Genomic DNA, 22165 nt, shown 5'->3' with positions numbered 1-22165 from the left:
GAAGATGGCATTGGGGATGGACTGTTGAAGATAGTACTGTGTGCCTGATATCGATGCAGGTATGGTTCACAGCTGGTCACTGTGTATTGCGTGTACACTAGTAGCACAGTAAATGTTGAGGGATGATGCAGTTTTTCAGACAGAGCCACACAGAAGCACAGCACTGCGTGCCGATATTGGCTGCACATTCCCATCCTCCCTTTGCAGCACCTGAGCCACTAATTGAAGACAATTTGTCTGGGGAACAGTAATGGCTTTATCTCTCTGCACCATAGAGCCCCATGGTACTCATGATGCTTTTGCTTAATTCTGTTGTACATGTTGTGCAGCTCACTGGCATAAGTACTACATAACTACTTCCTGCTTGATGCACAGTAATCTCACTCCAGTGTCAGCCTGACTTGCAGAAAGCGCCACAGTTTTGTCCCTTTCTTAGTATTTTTTGTGTACTGTTCTTACAGTCAATCATTTCTCTGATCTTACCAATATAGTTTATTTAGTAGTAGAAACATCATTTCTCTGGTTAAGAAAACCTACCAAAATTATGAAAATTGTTACCACAGACCATGACTTTTCTTGTATAGTTTAAGGGAAGACATCATTTTATGTTTTCATTGGTTGCAGTGATTTAACTAATTACATTTTTTTTTTGCATTCAATATAGATGAAGATATTGATGAATGCACACTGGGAACGGATGACTGCCATATAGATGCGATTTGTCAGAATAGTCCCAGGTCCTATAAATGTATATGCAAACCAGGCTATAAGGGAGACGGCCACCACTGTGAAGGTAAAGGATTGCTTGTTTATTCTGCTAATGCATCTGCAAATAGTTAAATCCTTAAATGTCTAATGTTGATTTACAGCTGTTGAACTTTAAAAATTGGTACTTATTGCCTGCTCAACTGCTTTACTAATTAAACCGTGTTATTGAGGCTTCATGTTTATGAAAGATTTTGGGTATCTAAAGATGTGCTTACACTGACTGACACGAGAGTATGCATTTCACTGGTAATGAACTGCAGAACATGAGTTCCTAAAACAATGTTTCATCACATGGCTTTAATGTATGGACTGTTCTAGAGAGGAGTAATTTTGAATATGTTTTCCAAACAGTTGTTCCTTTATTGAACTTTGTGATAACATAGCAAAAACATCAACATATTCTATCTTTCCACATATCCACTTTGATTTTTAAAAATTACTCTTCTGCACAACCCCTTCCTTTCTAGTTGAAGGACAAAGCTTTTCTTTACAAACCTTGCAGCAGGCAGTCATTTAAGTCTAAGCTGTCTGCTGTTTGTGTAATGAAAATCCTGTTTAACTCGGATAGTGAGAAAGTGAGGTAGCTCAAAAAAGCACAATAGCCAGAATGTAAAATCCTAAACGCAAGTTTATTCTATATAACACAATACGTTTTCGTTACTGTTGCAAGTAGTAACTTCTTCAGAGGAATAAACAGAGACATAAAAAACGCGCCTAATTTAAACTGAAGTAGGCGTGGTTACCTCAATTACTGTGTCATCAATATTAGCAAAAGTTCAATTGTATAAAAACGAAAATTCAGTTATATAAAAACAAAAACCTCAAATCAAAATAAAAAATACATGAAGGTACATAGTAATAATAGATGTCATCTCATTGTTGTAAACATACATTGAGAAGAGTATTTAAAGTAACCTAGTCCAAATTAAGTATAAATAACAAAAATACACCAACATAAAAGTAGTTAAGTGGTTAACTCTCTTACATATGTCAAGAAATTTTTTTATATATGTCAAAATTAAAAATTCAAAGTTAAAATATGGACAAAATGTTAAAATACTGGATCGAACATCTGTTAATGTGTGGGACTGCAAAAAAACAAAGTGTGAGTCTAAGCTCACACTATGATGGTCATATAATTTACCTCAAAAGACTTTTCAATTTCAGGATGCAAGATATATTACAATTTTCATTCAATCCAGGAACATTAAAAGCATCACGTGTTTAGTCAACAATGTTTACCGTAACATTTAGAGAAGCAGCTTTTACAGAAGGTTGGTAATATTTTAACCCTTTTACTCTAACCATCAAGGAAGACTCTTGCCTCAGCTTTTTTTTTCTGTACTGTTCATTTCTTTTTTCTGCTGAGAAGTGAGTTGGATTTTTTAGATGTTTTCAGCTTCTGTTTAGGTCAATTTGCAAGGGCTGTTTAGTCTAATTTTATTAGCACTTCCCAGATCCTTCATCTTTTCTATAAAGCTGCTACAGTGACAGCAGCAGACTCATGTTAGACGTTTCCTTATGCTGCACTCACAGATCTGCTCTGATTCAGTGGCTTCTCTCTGGGTGTGTAAACAAAGAGCCAGTTTACTTAGCATCTCACCTTTGCATGCCTTGTGGAGAGCAAGTATGGTACTGCACAGAAGGCAGTGTTTAGTTCTGCAGGCTTTCCTTCTGTGCATGTCAGTATGTGTGCAGAAAGTTCAAGTGGAAAGCTTTGCTTTAGGCCACACTGTATCTGGATAACCTCTTGCAAGCAAGAGGAATGGATTTTAGTGGCACTGTTTAAGTTGCTTCTCACTAGTTCAGGTTTGCAAAGTAAAGACAACATATTTCTTTACACAAGTCAACAAACAGCTAATGAATTTTGAGGGGAAATTTGTTTTAGTTTCCAGCTTGGTAGAAGATTCCTGTCATTTGACAAAAACACTTCAATGGCATTTGGCCAAATAATACACATTCGTTAAAGTCCCTTCTGTCAAGTCCATTGCAGCACATTGCTTTTTTTTTTTGGGAGAGTAGTTCTGTAGTCTAACATTCTTGAGTTTGCATTAAATGCTTTATATTGTTTATAGTGAAATAATAAACATTAGTTCTGTGCTGGCAAGAAGACATGATTTATTAGGAAGTACAGATGTCACATCAGATAGCATCTGGTATTGGTACTTCTGATGTTTTGGAAGCTACAAGTGCATAGTTTTTAATTTAATTTTTTTGCATTGTACAAGATTAAGTATCCCACAAAGGTGTATACAAATTAATTGGAGTTTCTCTTGTTTAAACAGCTTGCTTAGCCACTTTGAAATAGAATGAGTGTGTACTGCACTTGCCATATTACACGTATTAAGTTATATTCACAGTCTGGAATCAAACTGCCAAAGAAGCATCTCTGAGCACTTCAGAAACATTATAATATAAGATTTATGATAAAGGGTTAACAGAAAGTTAGAGGTTGCTGTCATACGTTAATGGCAGCAGCATGTAATAAACAGTTGCTATCTGATGCCATATTGTCCTTCCACAGTGTTCCCAGTCACCGCATGTCTCTGGGTTTGTACATTATGGAAAATTTTATTTTTGGATTACTAAATGCTAAAATGGTGAAGCTGGCTTTTCTAATGAAGCCTTATGTGGTCCAGGGGTATTAAGCAGCTTTGAGACAATAATATTATTCTGTAGAATGGGTATAGTATAAACAGGTGTTAAAATGTTGTTCACTTTGTGCATGGTGTTAGTCTGAAGTAACTGTGATCCCTGGTTTATGTTAGAGTAGTTTTTTTCTGCTAAATATGCAGTCAACGCTTCTAAATTAGATATTGTGGTTCTCTCCTAGAAAAGAATAGATTGTTTTCTGCACATGAGGGAGAGCAACTATCTCAGTGGATAATTATTTTGAGGTTCTGTTTGAGTGGGGGTAGAATGGATCTGGAGATTGACCAGCAGATGGATATGGCTGTACCAGTACTGCAGGCATTATAGTGGACTCGAGGGTGGAATGGGAGCAGAGTGTTACAACACTGTGCTAAAATAATGCCTCATTTTTCAACTGTTGAAATTCTGGTTATATTATTAAAAATAAACAGTCCAGTAAAAATAAACAGTCCTAAAAATTGTGCATCATAGCCTCTACATTTCTCCCTAACAAAAACAACCTTTCTATAATCGAGGGGATACTGTCCTGGGCAAAAGCTCATCTAACATCCTAGTAGCTGTAAATGTAAACTGATTCTCCACAGAGCAAGAATTCCCCTTTCTTTCTCAAAATTTATTTGGTTTTACACAACTTATCTATACTTCAAGATGCAACAAAACTGATGGTAACCAACCTCAAATCCTGACAAAACTGTTCAATCTAGGATTGATATTGTAAGCAACCACCATTCTACATATGCCATCAGAGCTCACGCCAAAAGGCCCCAAAGCTGTTCAGCTCGACCTAGTTAGAAACCTGCTAAATTCAACTGGGACACTTTTTCACAGGCACACTACAACTCTGGAACTGGAACGTATTAAAACAGATCCCACTAGATAAAGCGGTAAAAAAGATCAGTGACATCTTCTTATATATATTATAACAATCTCCAGTAAAGAAGTAAGGTTTACAGTAAATTCTGCTCCCCTGCTTAACCCCTGAAATGAAGCATTTCATGAGAGAAAGATAAAGTATGGGACAGCTGGCATGCAAATAAAACACACCCCAGCTATCATTTTCTCCACCACCCACATAGTGTAGCAAAAATGCACATTAATTCTGACAAGAAAAATTATTAGACAAACCTGTAGTAAGCTCAATTCAAATCTCAAAAAACTTCTTTGTATTCATCAATAAACTCCTGAAACCTGATAAGACAGCCAAACTAAATCCATTGCCATCAGAAACAAATGTTAACATTTCCTGAAGAATCAAGAAACATTTCTCTACTGTAGTCACATCTCTAAAAGGACATGATACAGTACCAAATTACCCTGCTCGGTCTCAAAATAGCTGTAACGTTATCTTCTGTCTCGGTAGCAATGATCAGAAAATAACTTGCACAATTAAAACCTACTACCCTTGCTACTGATATTTTCTTGCTAAACATATAATGTTACCAGTAGAAGCACATGCTTACTCTGTGTACATCTTTATCAGCAGATCTGTTAAAGTTTTATATCCCTGTCATCTAGAAGTAGTCTTGTATTTTACCATTTTACAAAGGCGGAAACTCCACAGATGTATCCAGCTATAGACCTATTGCCATATTTACTTCTGTCGCAAGATTCATTTTTATATAAACAAGAAATATCTCTGTTAAATTATAACTTATGACATAGGCCATGTTACAGTTATATAAATGACAATAAACCATTGCGACACAATCTCAGTTGCAAATATTGTACATTCTAAACCGTGCGACACAACTGTAGCTGCAAACATTATACATCACTTTTAACGTCTGTGGTTATTGTTAGTCAACCATTACATAGCTCATTCAAATCCTGCCTTCTTTTAAACCTCGTTTCTTCTCTGCATGTACTAATCCCACAGTTCCCATGTTTTCCTATGTAATTTGCTCCTACCCTTTTTCTAAAGATCCCAGTTCCAGTTGCTTTAACTCCATTCACTACTTCTAGTAAAGTTGGTTTAGACTTTGATTGCCATTTTTTAGTAATTGCTTTTTTGGCAGCAATCATAATTAGACTCAACAATGCCTTGCTATGTCTAGGCAATTGTGAGTTTATATCATAACTCGAAAAAATCATTTTCCTAGTCATGCCAACTTGCTCATCCAGCATCTCCGACTGAGCAGTCTGCAGGGAATCTTTAAAGTCTACCAGCTTATTACACTCCCAGAAAATATGTTCCCAGTTACCTATTTCTGCAGCATCACACCTCCAACATTTGCTGTCTACCAGAGGAAGAATTCTTTGAAGTCTGCTTGAGTTATAAAAATACCTATATAAGCACTTCCAGGGAAAGATCTGAAATCTTCTAGATTTTGTTGTCTATTTGGGAGACATGCATACATCCTTTCATTATTTTTTTTTTTGTGAATTGCTTATCTAATCTCTCTTCCCAGTCCTTCCTAACCTACTCTGATTGATTCTTATAGTTATCCTGCAATAGTTTATACGCTCTACTAGTTATTATATTCTTAATGGCAACTTCTGTTCTAGATTCTACTAAATAAAACTCTACCAGTTTTGGTCTTTCATTTAGGATCCCTCTATTTCTTTCTCTTTGCCTATACTCTGATAGTCAGTCCTTGATATGGAAGGCAATCTTTAGCCTGCAGTCCAAGTAAGTTCTTGGCATCTTCCCATTCTTTTACCTGTCCCTGTCTAGTTATTTGCTCCCAGTAAGCTTCTTGAGAATTGTTTCATTCCCAGTTACTCAAATACCTACTTAACAGTTTGCTTTCACTATCACATGTTTCTTTACCAAATCTTAGCACAGCTATAGCACTGTTTGCATTTCTTGACACAATATATCAAAAGAGAAATGAGGGAAAATGCATGGCCTCAGTATTTGTCGATCTCTGAGGCATTTGATAATTCTTTCTAAATTACTAAGCAGACTTCAGCACCTTGGCCTCTCTCATACAGTTGTCAGATGGCTTGAAGGCTATCCTAATAAGAGGTGTCAGTGTGCATATTGGCAAAATGCCATCTCAACCTTTCTACCCTTTACTGTTGGCTTCCCCAAAGGAATCCATCCTTGGGCTATTGTTCAGTATGATCATGACTTACCTAATCGCAACCTCTGGCCCCTCTGATGTAATACAGTATGCTGCTGATTTCTACCATCATTTGCTCTGCTAACACAGTTCATGAAGTCTAGGCTCCCACACAATTCCTCTCCTTCTCTACCAAAACATTTTTCATCAGCTTTATTAAATTCATATAGTTTAACAATGATATGGGTACACATACAGTTATAGAAAAAAATGACAAACCATTGTAAACACTTTCATTAGTTTCCTATGCGCGCACACACACACACACACACACACACACACACACACACACACACACACACACACACCTTTTCTTTTTTTTAAGAGTTATCATTTTCTCCAACTTTGCAAAAACTGTTCAAGTACAGCTTTCCCTTAAATTTCACTCCTCCTCCTCCTCCTTCTAAAATTTGTTCTGTATGTATTGATCCTACACATTCCATTTATTTCAATGTAATTTGCTCTTTCCCTTTTTTTGTAAAGGTCCCATCTCCAAATTTTTATATATTTTACAGTATTAAATACTTCAGTTATTGCAGGTTTAGATGTTGATTTTCCAGTTTCTAGTAATTGCTTTTGGCAGCCAGTGCTGTGTCTCTCCTTAAGTCTTATGTTTTACCTATATGTTGTTTTTTTTTTTTAGAAGTTCACTTATTCAGAATGCTGTAATGATATACTGTTGTCTACATTTATAATTTATCTGTTAGCTGTCTGTTATAGTCTGTTAGCAAAGCACAGATAGACTCCCAAAAGCAGTCAATATACCTGCTGCACTGCCTTTTTCTAACCAGAGCATGTTAGTGTGTACTGGCATGTTAATCACTATTGCTCGTTTCAGCTCCTTTGCCATGTATTGAACATGTACCTACTATTGGAATATCACTAAGTCTTTATTGTAGTGATATATTAAGTCTCTTAGCTGCTCTATTTTGGAGGTTTTTGCAACTGCACTGTCCCTTAAATCTGATTGTATTTCACTGTATGGTTGCACATAATACCATTATATATGTTACAGCTTACCTCTGTCGTCATTAATTACTCATCTCACTATCTTTCTCCTTATCTGCCCTTATTTTTCCAGTTTGACTTTTAGTACCTAATCCTGTCTGCCAACCTCCGTGGCTTCTGAACTTTGATATACAGAGCTTTGGCCTCCATCCCTGCTCAGAATAAAGCACCATCCAAGCAATTGCACATTGTTTAATTTTAAAACTTAATTCTCAGGACAGCATACTGCCTTGGTCGGTGGCTGGATATCTCTCCCCCCCCAGCTATTGCTTTTACTGTTTAATTAAATAAGCCTAGCATCTATCTTGCTTCTCTTTCAACCCCCTTCCGGAAATAGTGTAATAATTGTGATATTCCCTGATATAATAGCAGCTGAACTCCCCGGAATCTTGTTTTTATGTAACCCTATCTCTCTACAAGTTAGTCTAGGAAATTAGCCATTTATCTATGGATTTCAGAAGTAAATGTGTGTTTTCAGGCAAAAATAAAGCGACTTTTTTTTTTATTTCTTCTTACCTTCCATAGTCCTAGATCTACCCACTCCGTTCACCCTCTCTACACTCGGGCTCACTCCACTCCTCTACCTACCCCCATTCCCACCCACCCAGTCCTCCATTACACTTGTACCAACTATAGCTCCTCCTCTATATCTTTCTCAACCAATACACTTCTGCATATCATTACCACGTACCTCCCTTAATCCATCCTCTGGCTCCACCCTCTACATCCCCTCTTCACTAGTACTTCTTGTAACACACACTGCTGCCTTAAATACGCCTACCCAACCCTCTCCATTTGCTAGCATTTCTCCTCCATTCACAATAAGACCCACACCTTACAACTCGATATATTCTTAATTACCCTCACTGCCACTCTTCTTATACTATTCAATGCTACCTCCTTCCATAGCCGGTTATATCTTCAAGACCTCCCACCCTGTCCATTCCACCTCAAACTACTAGTAAAGTTTCTCTGACATCTCATCCTCCTCGTTCAACTGCTGCTATTTATACCAAATGAAGTAGAAACTTGCTCATGTTAATACCAAATTGAAATTAACTCCTTATATCCTCAGGTCTTTCTCATAAACCCTACATCAGCATATCCTTATACATTTATTTTTATTTTTTTTATTTTACATTTGTTAACTGGGATAGTCCGACTGGACACAGGTCCATTTTCAGCAGAGGCCCAGGGAGAAAAGCTCCACATGTGGATAGTTACATAAGAGTTAAACAGTAGCAGTTTTATACAGTCACATATAGTTACCAGTACAGAATTATAGGATTATATGTATACTTGGAATACATACATACTTAAACTTAACATTGTAGTTTTCTTGTTCGAACTTAGACATTTTTATTGGTGCAAGGCTGAAAAAAGTAGCATGTCATTCAGTAGTACAATACATATGAGAATGAGACGAAGTCTGAAACATTGACTATTTTACAGATAGCCAGATAGTGAAGAGAGTGGTAAGCTGGTTAGTCAGGGTTGGTACAGGGGCACAGCCAGTGACTTTTTAGGAATTTTTTGAGAGATGTTTTAAAATTGGTTAATAGTCTGGTTTGCTGTAAGTTTGGCAGGGAGCCGATTCCAGATTGTTCCAACAGAGTTGCAAAACAGTGAGTCACCTGCTGAGTTTTTAGATTTAACAGTTTGTGCCAGTATTTTGTCAGAAGACCGGAGTTTTTAGGTTACTGTAAGGGGTAATTATATTTTTGAGTATGGGTGTGCTTTCGGGCTGATGGAGGACTTTGTGGGCTATTATTAATTGATTATACTGGATTTGAGAGGGAAACTCTAGCCAGCCTAGAGATCATAGGTTAATACAGTGGTGGGTTCTATATGCTGAGCCTGTGGCAAATCTGGCTATGGTGTTGTAGCAGCTATTGAGTTTATTGAGGTCAGATTTACTCAGGTTTGTATAGATTGGGGAGGCATAAAGAAGGGTTGAAAGTAAATGTGTTCGGGCAATAACTGTCCTAGCAGTTGGGGTTAGAAATGCCTTAATTCTATATAGAGATTCTAGCTTTTTGTTGACTGTTTTAATGGTTTTGTCAATGTGAGCGCCAAACTTAAGGTTATTGTCAACAATTACAACTAATAGTTTTGTATTACTTTCTGGGGAAATTATTATGCCATTATTAGATGTTATGGTAAATGATGGGAGTGTAGCTTTCCGGGTGGGGGTGAAGAGTAGCAGTTTTGTTTTATTTGGATTCAATAGAAGGCATCTGTCAGTGAGCCAGTTTTCTACTACATTGAAAGTATTTTGGGTTAAGGTCTGCAGGTCTAATGCAGAGGCGGCAGAACAGATTAGGGTAGAGTCATCTGCATATTGAATGCAGGTTACTTTGGGGATGACTGTATGAAGATCATTTAATGAAAATGGAAAATAGGAGAGGTCCTAGTATTGACACTTGAGGAACTCCAAGGGTGACTGACAGTAGGGAAGAAAGGCTATCCTTCCATAGCACAGCTTGTTGTCTGCCACTTAGGTAGGACTGAAACCAGCGTATTGCTAGGCTGTCTATGGTAAGAGGTTTTAGTGTTTGAATGAGTAGCTGGTGGTTTACCATATCAAATGTCTTAGATAGGTCAAGAAAGACAGCAGAGGAGGACGCATTATTATTACAGATTTGATTTATTGTCTGAGAGAAGGATAGAAGGGCTGTGGTGGTACTATGGTGGGGTCTAAATCCATGCTGGGAGAGAGCTAGGAAATTGTGCAAATTGAGGTAATGAAGGAGTTGCTTGTGGATACATTTTTCCATAATTTTAGCCAGAGGGGACAGAATGGCGATGGGCCGGTAATTTGATAGATCAGTGGAGTTATCCCCTTTATGGAGAGGAATTACATAGGAAATTTTCCAGATGGAGGGGATATATGCTTCAGAGATGATTCTATTAATTTAATACTGAGATGGGATATGCTATTGAATTTGCAGCCTTTTGAAGATATTCAGCCAGCACTAGTTCTGCTGAAAAGGTGGTGGTTTTCAGTTCCTTGATTAAGGATTGGATAAATGCTACTGGATAAATGCTGTTGGTACAGGTTGAAAGTTAAAGGATGGGTAGATATTGGATATGGGGCTAATAGGGTCTAGGTTGTTGGGGCCTAGTTGGTTGGCAAGGGATTGTATAGTTTCTGTAAAGAAGGTGTTGGCAATATTTTCTGGAGCCTGTAGATCAGGAAATAAACAGAAGGGTTGAACAACCAATAGAAGCATCGAGGAAAGTACCAATGTCTAATGTTTTAACGGAAGTACCAAATACATTGGCTATTAATGTTAGTGACATTACAAGTATGCAAATCGAGCCCACTGAGTCCACACAGTCAGTACAAGTGATTAATAGAGCCAGTGCTAATAATCTCTCTGATGAGAGAGTCGTGAGACCGTGGATTGTTGCATCGGCTTCTACAGAAGCCGAGCAGTCAGAAACACACATGCAATATAACAGAAATGTGTTTTTATTAAAAGACCCGCTCCCTATATGAGAACGCTCCCAAGAGCAGAGGGAGGAGAGTGAAACTGTGACGGCAACAGAGCACCAACACTTCAGACAGCCAGGAATGGAGCTGGAAGAGACAGGTTTAGTAATAAACATTTCATCTTATTCACTAACTGATACTCAACTTTCTGTACTGTCAAAGGTCTTCATTTTATACCTGGCCAAAGAACAGATTTGGTGGAGGTGTTGAAATGTTTAAAGTTGTTTGGGCATAATTTGAACTTGAAAGCTTTATTTAAGGAAGAGACATATATGTATGAAGTTTTTAACAAAACAAGTACTTTCATTCCACCCTCATACCCTATGGTAGAGACTTTCATTGGAATGTGTGAGAAACAAATTAGAGAGCAATTAGCTGGACAAGGTAAAGCTAAGTTTTATAACATGTCATAGGCTGAACATGATGCACTATATGAATTAAAGAACATATCTAGTGCTGTTATTAGACCAGCTGACAAAGGAGGTGAGGTTGTGGTCTTAGAAAAAGACCTTTACTTACAGCAGCTAAACATTTTATTAAATGATGTTGACACATACTTGAATGTATCTGGGTCCACTGTGAGAAGGATTATTGAGAAGGTCACTTTTTTGGTATTTGATCTATTGATTACCAATTTGATTAATGAACCTTTATTTGAATACTTTAAAGTAGAATATCCAACTCCTAACCTGTATGGATTGCCCAAAGTACATAAACATCTGAGTATACCACCTATGCATCCTATAGTATCTAGCAAGGGCTGGGTGACTGAACCTCTATCTATGTGGAGAATAATCTACATCCCTTTTAGATCAATGTGTCGCTATATTGAAGGACACCAAGACATTTCTACAGAATTTGTATATGCAAACATGTAACTTACACACTGATTATTGTTTTGTGACCATGGACATAGAATCCTTATTTACCATCATTCCCAATGAATGGGGAATATCTAGTATCAGGAAGTTTCTGAACAGTAAGAATTGGAATGACAGGAAGGTTTCTCTTATCTGTACGCTGTTATAAATAATACTTGACAACAGTGTTTTTACATTCAGTAATGAATTTTACCTGCAGATGGTTGGCATAGCTATGGGCACACCATGCGTGAACAGCTACGCCAACCTTTGCTTATTTCAATGGGAAATGGGCTATGTTTTATCTAACAACGCTTTTACTGAGAATTTGAAATGGTATACACGATTTGTAGATGTCTTTTTGTTGTGGGATGGCACTATTGAACAGCGGAATGACTTTATTGCATATCTGCATACTACCACTAGTTTCCTTAAATTTACACATAAATATTCTTATAGTGACATTGATTTCTTGGATGTGAAGATTAGTAGAGGGGGAACTACCCACAATACATACAGGCTTCTATAGAAAGCTGGTTAGGAGAAATAACATCCTACATAATAGTAGGATGCACCCTTGACATGTAAAGAAAAATGTCTTGAAGGGGCAGGTCTTCAGAACAATGAGGCTTTTCAATGATGATGTTGATCTGGAAAGGGCACTATCAAATCTTAAAGCTGAATTCCTTAGTAGGGGCTACAAAGCTGCAGAGATAGATTGCTATATCACAGAAGCCTGGAGAGAAAGGCAGAATAGATGCAGGCCATATTATGGAGAAGACTCCACTTGAAATAAACTCACAATCAAATAGAGTGAAGCCTGGTGATTTTAGAGTCACCCTGCCATACTCCAGTGATATTAACAGTATATGTGATATTGTGAAAGATAATTGGAACATTCTAAGAACTGTAGATAAATTTGAAAATGTGATAGGTGAAACACCGTGCTTTTCTTTTAAGAGCAACACATCCCTTAAAAGGCATCTTTGCTATAATCTAAATAAGAACCAAGGAATTCCTTCAGAAAGAATTGGTACACATAAATGCAGAAATTGTAGTGCATGTAAATATGTATATACTGGTAAATCTTATCAACACCCTATATTGCACTTTAACATTGACTGATTTTACACTGATTGTAGGACAAAAATGTGGTTTATTTCAGTTTCTGTAAGATGTGTCATGCATACTACATCGGTAAAACCAATCATATGCTGAAAGACAGGATGCTTGAGCACTACAGGGATGTACGGAACACAAAAGAAACTAGTGCTTTGGCACAACATGTTTTAAAAGAAGGAATGAATCATAGCTTTAGTTTCTTTGTGTTAGAAGTATTAGTTGAAGGTGCAAGGGGAGGAGACTTTAAAAACAAAACTGAAGTGGCAGAGCAAAATTGGATAATTAAACTTCAGGCAGACCACCAGGAATGAATGCCAAAGTCTCCCTAAAACCCTTTTTGAAAGAGAGACCTTTGAAACATTAAAGTGTGATGAAACATTAAACTGTTATTTTTAAGACCGTGTTTTTAAATAATTTTAAGTGCTTGACAATGTGCATTTAATTTGTTGATTGATTTGTGATGTCATTAATTGGTATGGTTTTAAATGCTTCTGTTTTTTAAGGGAATGTTTGTCTGATGAAGTGATGAACACCGTGAAAGCGCTAACATAATAAATTTTGTTATTTTTTTCTGTTTCCTGCTGTGAGTAACTGAGGCTGTTTCTTATTTATTTTCCACTGTTTTGCCGCTGCTGGTTACGCTGCAAGTGTAAGCTGTTTTCTTCTTCACAAACCCATGAATTCCCTGAGCATTGTCCTGAGGTTTAGGACATATGCCACAACAGACTCCTTGTGAGATTCACACTCACCTTCCCACTCATCTCGAATTAAATCTAGAGGTCCCCTCACCCAATGCCCATACAGCAAATCAAAGGGTGAAAAACCTGTGGATTCCCGAAGAACCTCTCTGTAAGCAAACAACAGATGGAGCAAATATTTGTCCCACTCCCTCTTATACGGGTCTGCAAATGCTCGTAGCATGGACTTGATCATAGAGTTTAACCTCTCAACCAGGCCATTAGTCTGGGGATGGTAGGGGGTGGTCTTCAGGTGCTTCACCCCACAGTAATTACACAGACAAGCCAGCAGGTCTGACATGAAATTGGCACCTCTGTTAGTCAGTATTTCTTTTGGGAAACCTACCCTGCTGAAAACCTCTAACAAAGTATTTGCCACCTTTTCTGCCTCGATGGAGGACAGAGGCACTGACTCAGGGTATCATGTAGCATAATCCACTACCACTAGGATATACTTTTTCCATGTGGAACTTTTGGTACTCAGAGGCCCCACAATATCCATAACTACCATTTGAAATGGCTTCTCAATCACAGGCAAAAGCATCAAAGGAGCTCTCAACTTGTCTCCTGCCTTGCCTACATTTTGGCACTGCTCACAGGTCCTCCAGTACCCTGTTACATCTCTGGAAATTCCAGGCCAATAGACGTTCTGCATAATATGTCTTTTTGTACGTTTTATGTCCATATGACCTGCAAAGGGAATGTCATGGGATATGGCTAGAAGCGCCAGACAGTAGGCTCTAGATACTACCTACTGCTGTACCCTCACACCTTCTAGCCCTCCCTCAGGGCTCCACTCTCTATACAGTAACCCTTTGTCCCAGTATACAGAATCCCACTTCCCCTTAGAATCGGGTGCCTTACTAGCTACCTGCCTCAGGCCTTGCAATGTAGGGTCTAAGAGCTGAGCTTGTCTCAACTCTCTCTTTGTAACCCTTCCCAGCTCCCCTTCCACAGGAAGTCTGGCATCCTCTGACAGTGGTGCCTCACTGTCAGCCTGTGTACTACTACTCACCTCTACCTTTGCAGTCACTCTGTCCAAGGGAACATCAGTACCCACAAGCAGCTGTGGCTCACCTTCAGTCTCACTGCTACAGAGTAGCTCCCTCCCTGAAGTAACCACCTCACCAGTCCTAGCTGCAAGTATGCAGTCTGTCTGGGTCTCCCCCAGGCTACCCAGACCCACATGCTTGTCCCCTAGCCTGACTGCGTGTAACTGCATAAACACATGGTACTGCCTCATCCAAATCCTTCATTATCAGGACATCTGCAGGATGGTAGTTTGGTACCCCTGTTGTCTCAAGACAACCTACTGTTGGCATTTTGTCTTTCCCACTTACTGGCTCTCTCACCTTTTATTCCCCTCCTTGGCTCCATGGATATTTGTATGCCACATGGCCCCACTGGTTGCATTCAAAACATTTAACCTTAGGTCCTGGACATGTACATGGACTAGTGTCTTCCCCTGCTACTGGCAGATTCTGTTGGGGCAATTTATGCTGCCCACCATGGGTTCCTTTAGACCCATGAGCAGTACTCGGGGTCCGTTTCCTGTGCAGGGATTCCCTGCTTGCTAGGTATAGGTCTCCCTTCTTCCCCAACTCATCTGAAGAAGCACATTGTCTATCAGCTAACCAGATCCTCATGTCCTCAGGCTAAGTGCTAAGGACTTTTTCCCTCACCAAAAGTTCTGCCAGTCCTTCAAAAGTGGTGACCTGACATCCACTCACCCACCTATGAAAATAAATGCTCAGTTCAGCAACATATTCACACACACTTTCATCTGCCTTGCATCTATGCTCACAAAACTTTTTTCCTATACGTTTTAGGTGTTAGCTTAAACAATTCTAACAAACCGTTCTTAACCGTAGTGTAATTAAAACAGTCAACATCAGACATTTTAGACAACACAGTTAAATCTTTATCATGGAGTAAGGGGGTCAGGAACCATACAAAGAGCCTTTGGCCAACATCACACTTTTTACATACCCTCTCAAATATGTAAATGAAGCTATCAAAATTATCACCCTCTTTAAACTGCAGAAGCAATTTAATGACCTTTTGTGCTTCTGGGGTCCAGTTACTCCCTTCCCCATTGCCTCCATGACTCTGGTGAAGAGTCAGCATCTCCTTCTCATGCTGCCTCTGCCTCTCCTTTTCCTCAGCTTCCAGGCATAGCAGTTTCTCATTCTCCTCAGCCTGCAGATGTCTCAGTCTCTCAGCTGCTTCTATTTCCAAATGCCTGGCCTCCAACTCAAGTCTCTTTAGCTCCAGATGGATTTTTAAGTCCACTGCAAAAAGGTTGAGCTGCCCATTCTCTAAGGGTGGTACATCTCCACTGCCAAGTCTGATCGTCCTCCTAGTTGCTATTTTCTGATGCAGCTGTGACCAAAGCTGCAGTCATGTCTGCCTTAGTCAGGTTTCCATACACCAGTCCCCAAGCCTGGCACATCTCAGCCAGCTGGCTTCTTGTCAGCTTTCTGTACTCCTCTGCTGACATGCTTCCTGCTCTCCCTGACTAACTAAGCTAACAAAGGAAATAAAACAATTGTGATCTGAACTCTGAGTATTAACTGTGTGGCTGATAAAACACCTTCAGTGATCACTGTACACAAGCTACAGGAATTCACTCTACCCACACCACTACAAGCCAATTAGTATTTTCCAACCAATTAATATGTGGTGTGGATATCCCACCATTGCCAAACAATTAATATTGATGCCCGTCACTGGTGTTAGTGGTGAGTATTGAGGCTGTTTGATTGCTGGGCCAGTGCATGGATGTCACAGTTTACTTCATAAGCATAGAGTTGTTTACATACATTACCAGTGTGTTATGAAAGTTCTGATTATTGAGCAGCGTGTTAATATAGTCTTAATATTTCTTTTTTTGACAATGATATTTCCAGTGTGTTTGCAAAATGCCTCTGAACCTGTTAGCTCAAGAAATCTGGACAAAGCCTAAAATAATGGGGGACAAAGGCCCAAAAATAAGGACAGATTTTTAATATCTGTCTTATAAAGTTAGAACGTTGCTAAAATAACAGAATTTGTGTCAGCTTGAATTTTTATGAAGGATTATTCAGAGACTTCAGTCCTCAGTGATTTGTCAGAAAATCACAAATTTTATGAGGAATAGACCAAAAATATGAGGCAGAAATCTAGGCATTTTGTGAAAAGTAACCTTTGTGTGATGTGCTAAATTTATCTGTTGAGTGCAGTAGTTACACAGGCTTTGGGTCTAGTGCTGTGGCTGAGAGGAGGAATAAACTTTTTCTGAAAGGGATGCTGCCACCAGATCCAGAGGTGGTAAAATCTAAATCTTTGGATAAGAAGTCGAGACATAAAAAGTTTGAGTCAAGGAAAAGGCCCTCTGAGTCTATGGTTGCATTCTGGGAACAAAAACCTCCGAGGTTTGATGTACCCATGGCACACTCCTACATATACTCCTCTTCAAGATCCAGAACCACTGGATCCGATTCTGTTACAGGACTCCCCCAAGAAACAAGGATCCTTAGGAAAAGTGGAATAGCTCCTCCAGCCCAGATCTTCTTTGGCACTGTCTGTTATATCTTTCAGGTCTTACAAAAGCACATTAGAATCAGACTTGGACAGTCTGGTGTAGAGCATTCTTAAGACTCAGACTGAGAATGGAGTCATTTGGCTCTGAAGATAGCCAGATATGTCCAGATGCCCCCCCCCCCATAATTCCGGTCCAACTTTAGTCTCTGGTGTCAATGGTTCAAGCTCAGGGCTTTGGCCCCATCCTCAGGGCTGCCTGGTGTGGCATCAATAGTAGTTTCAGAAACCTTGACTTTTGAGTCTTTGATGCTGTTTCGCTCATTGAGACCCCCTCCACCTTCTCAAAATCAGGGTTTCTGTTTTGGCTCCAGTCATACCTCTGAATGGTGGATGGATCTAGCGGTTAGGGCCATGTCCTTTGATCTGATGCAGGTCATATTGGCCTTCCAAGTGCTGGGGAAGATCGTCGCATCACCAAAGAGAGCAGAAATTAATGTCCCACCAGATTCAGATCCATACCATGACTCACTCTATTTTGCCTTCCTCCCATCCAATGTCCTTGGGTCAGAGTTAAGTCAGAGTTGACCCGTAAGCTTCCAACCTTTTGCTCAGTAGCGGGCCTAGCCCTCTGAGGAGTCAGGAGACATCTCTCCTGATGTACCCAAGAAGAGGATGTGCAAGAGAAAGCACTTCAACTCCAAGTCAGAATCCCAAATGTCAGATACCGTCTGAGGACCCAGAGGGATTCCCCCCCAGTCCCCTCTTGATGCGCCACACTTGGTAAAATTTTAGATCTTGTACACCAGAGTTGATCTTGTCTCGACCCCCCCCCCCCCAGATGAAACTGTACTTCTTTTTTAAGGCTTACGGTTCAGCCCATCTTCTTCCTGGGTGGTGCCTCAGCTGACAAGTTGATTGATTTAGCAATCAGGCGGTCATGATAGTTACCCAAAACCTGTGAAGCAGTCCCTGATAAAGCCTGATAAAATACTTTGCCCATACAAAGACAATTAACACTGGGGTGGGTTTGGCTTAATGGTAGTGGAGTGGGTTTGGCGTAAGCGTCAAGGTCTTTGCATCATAAGCACAAGGTACAGGGTTTGATTTTGACCTCAGGATATTTTCTAGGCTTAAAATGCCCCTTCAGTGCAGTTAGCGTAGTACTCGCCTATAAATCTATAAAGTCCCTTTCAAATGACTCCGACATTGTGGTGGTGGCGGCTGCCGGGAAAGAACCATCTGCGAACCTGGCCACTGTTCATCCTCCCAACAAGGAGCTGAGGGTTATAGATAAGACATCTGAAGTGGGTGTGCACTTCAAGCACTTTTGCATAAAGAGTTTTGAAGTATGACATGCGTATGACTCAATTTCAGAAAGATTTAATGCAGCAAGTCATGTCTACTCTGAAAGCTCTCATGATGTCTGAGTTTAGGTAACAACTGGAGACAACCTCACTATGCTTAATATGGTGGGTGTAGTGACCAGGGCAAACAGAATCAGCATAGAGAAGAAATACTATGTATGGCTGCACCTTTGATTGTTGACGACCACCTTAGTGTCCTTTTTTCAATGGCTAGTTTAATGGGTCTTCCTTGTTTAGCCCATTGGTGAAAGAAAGTATACAGAATTGTGAACAGGAGGAAAATGCCATTGGAGCCAAGTTCGAGGTTCCCCTGTAACTATACAGTGGGAACCAAAAGACACCTCATTCACTGTGGTTCGGGAAGACTAAACGTCTGCAACTTGACTCCTCTTCTGATAGGACTGGCCACAGCAGAGGCGACCCCTTCAATGAACGCATGCTCAGAGGCTGAGGAGATCTGCAGGACCTAAGATATGTAGCAGATCCTTCTCTGACAGGTGACTGCAGCATCCCTGAAGATCTGCCATACAGCTCTGCCCTGGAGACAGTTGGGAGTTGTCTCTCCCTCTACCCAGCAGCATGGCAGACCATCATTTAAGGCAAATGGGTCAGAGGGATGATATACAGAGGGTGCTCTCTACCATTTTTCCTGGCACCTCCAAAACCCAAAATGCCATTTGAAGATGTTCCACCCAATCAGTCCAAGGCAGCAAAAAAAAAAAAAGAAAAAAAAAGAAAAAAGGAGAGCATCACTTCTGTCCAAAAGAGACAACCAAGAGGTCCCATCAGACTAGAGAGGGTAAAGGATTTATTCCAACTTTTCAGTTTCCACAAAAACTCAGGACCATACTGGGCCTCAGCCTTCTAAACAATTATGTCTGGAAAACCCAATTCAAAATGGTCATTGTGCAATCAAATCTGCCTTCTCTCTGGGCAAATGAGTGGATGTGCTCATTGGATTTCCAAGATGCTGACATTCACAGTAAGACTGTGGAAGAGTTAAGGAGGATGTTCTTTGTGTTTCACTGTTGCAGTCATCACATTTGGGTTATACCTGCCAGGGTAGCCCTCAGTCGACCCGAATACTAGAGGCTTAGTATTTCTTTGTCAGTTGTCGTCGCTCCAGGACTGATGTCAGGTCATCAGTGTTATAAATTAAGGTAGCCTACGCCATTACATCAGTTTTTCTTGCCAAGGAGCCCGAAGCAGAAACAGTTTGCACGAGTGCCAGTCGGCCGCTACCCAAGTTTTTCATTTCTGAATTGAAGTTGAAGTCTTCTAAAACTAAGTACCCCATTGGGGATCCTTTTTTCTTACTCTAACCGATGTCAGAAAAAGTTAACAATTGTCTCTCCTGTGGAAAGCAAATACCACACCGAGATTTTCATTCTTACTGCGTCACTTGCTTAGGCCCAGACCACGACGTCCCCAGCTGTCGCTTTTGTGCTTTGTTCAACGCCAGAACTCGGGCCCTTATTGTAGCTAGATATTTTTGCTCTCAGTCCTCGAATTCCGATATGTCTTCGGTAAGCCATCTGACAGCAGAGCTTCCAAAAAAACGATAGACAGAGACAGACCGCACAGGTCCAAAACTGCCGACGATGTTTCCGTTAAGCTATTCGTCAGTTCTCTGGTCCTCAGGCACTTTCGCAGCCCATGATGCCCGCTTCTATGGATTCGCAGACCACTACTGAGACCCTTTCTGAGTCCAATATGCCGCGAGACTCTTCATGACTAATGACCTGTGGATGTCTCTACCTTGGATGGATCTGGAGCCTCTGAGCAGGCAGTGGCTTCTGAGGAAGTACTTTGCACTACCGATTCTCGACACAGACCAGTGACTTCTTTCGTGTCTACTGTTCTTTAGAAAACTACAGAGTTTCTAAGGCCCAGGGTACGAACTACACCCAAGAAACCGACCCAGTCTCGGGCACCTGCTTCCTTTCCTCAGTCTCAGATGCTTAAAATGGCAGAAGACCTTATGATGCTTATCAGAGGAAGCCAGGCTCCCCCTTCCAAAAGAAAAAGAGATTAGTCTCCAGTAGTTTTATCTGAACAGGAGTCCGATGATTCTGATGCATCTGAATATGAAGATATGCAACCCCTCTCAGCTTATGAGGATTCTTATGCAGAGGAATCCATCCATTCAGCCTCTCCACCCGAGGACTTTTCCTTTGGTGAAACTCTACATACCTTAAGGGAACATTTCTAATGGGAATGTCAGGACTACCCTACATCTTCCAGCACATACCTCTGGCCATTCCTCCTGTCCTGGATGTTGTGGATGATGTTTTTATGGAATCCAGTTTGACTCCTGACATCCTCCCTCCCTGCTCCCAGGAAGCCAGACGGGTACTATTGAGTCCCTGACTCTCACAATTTTTTTTTCAAAAATCCTACTGCTGACCCCGAGGTTCTTTCAAGGACCTAAAGGAGTTAAAGCAACCTCTGCTAATAATCTCACCCCCTTAGACAGGTATTCTCGAGCATTAGACAGATGGGGTAAAAAATATACACCTCTGCTACTCTTGGTATTAGAGCACTAAATTGTCAGTTCCATATGCTAAAATATCAGCAACATACCATGGAACTCCTCAAACAAAAAATATCTTCTTTTCCTGCTTGTGCAGAAAATAGAGTTAATGCATTCTGCAAGTCAAGTAACTAAGCACACCTTACGATGTGGTTTTGACACCCTAGAAGCATCTTGCAGGGCAGCAGTCACTGGTTCTGTCCTTAGAAGGCATGCTTGGCTAAAGGAACAGCCCTTGCCAGACCATGTCAAATCCAAATTATTGGACGCACCACTGCACAAAGACAACTTATTTGGCACCAAGGCAGAGGAGGTCTTAAAAAAGATCGAAGAAAAAGCTAAATCTATGCAGACAGTTAGACTTCTTGCTGGTCCAGCCACCAAGGTTCAGTAGGCATTGCCCCTCCAAGCACTGGTCCTTTCCTGCCCCCTTCAGGTCAGCTCAGCCCAGACCCTGGGGAGGCAGGCTTCCCAGACAGCAGCCCCAGGGAATGCAGAGATCTAAGCAATGGAGTTCCTCCTCTTCAAAACCAGGGAGTGCAAAGCCACTCCCTCATGGTAAGAACTCACGATGACTTTACACTTACATCCCCACCGTCTGCCCACCTGCTCTTGCCCCCAAGAGGAAAACTCTCAGTCCATGCAAGCACCTGGGCCACAATTACCAATGATAGCTGGGTCCTCAACATAGTGTCCCAGCGATACAAATTTTATTTCCACACTCTACGAACCCCAAAAGAGTTCCCAGATCTTCCCCCAAACCAGTGGGCAGAGACCAAAAAGCAAGTCCTTTCCCTGCTCTCGATGAGGGCAATAGAGCATGTTCCTGCAGAACAGGTAGGCAAAGGTTTCTACTCCAAACTCTTCCTGGTACCTAGAAAAGAGGGCACCTGGTGCCCCAGCCTCGATCTATCCATTCTTAACACTTTCCTGGTGATACCAAAATTCAAAATGCTCACCCTCCAGCAACTACCAGTGCTCTCTAAGGATTCTTGGTTAGCCACCCAAGACCTAAAAGAGGCCTGCCTACACATCTCA

The 22165-nt window shown here is 40.5% G+C and overlaps 1 protein-coding gene across 1 annotated transcript in view; it reads left to right on the top strand.

Annotated features, from left to right (window-relative positions):
* The first annotated feature begins 281 nt into the window (after window positions 1-281).
* Window positions 282-22165, top strand: part of SCUBE1 (signal peptide, CUB domain and EGF like domain containing 1) — a 4299807-nt gene continuing 4277923 nt past the window's right edge. Inside the window, exons 1-2 of the mRNA XM_044087300.1 lie at window positions 282-342; window positions 665-793. Of these exons, the coding sequence (XP_043943235.1) occupies window positions 282-342; window positions 665-793 (190 nt within the window). The remainder of the gene's footprint in view (window positions 343-664; window positions 794-22165) is intronic.

The sequence above is a fragment of the Protopterus annectens genome, chromosome 11.part0 (genome assembly GCF_019279795.1).
Source record: "Protopterus annectens isolate FY-2018-M chromosome 11.part0, PAN1.0, whole genome shotgun sequence".
Lineage (NCBI taxonomy): Eukaryota > Metazoa > Chordata > Ceratodontiformes > Protopteridae > Protopterus > Protopterus annectens.
Note: the sequence above shows the minus strand (reverse complement) of the source record. Positions and strands in the feature narration are given on the sequence as shown.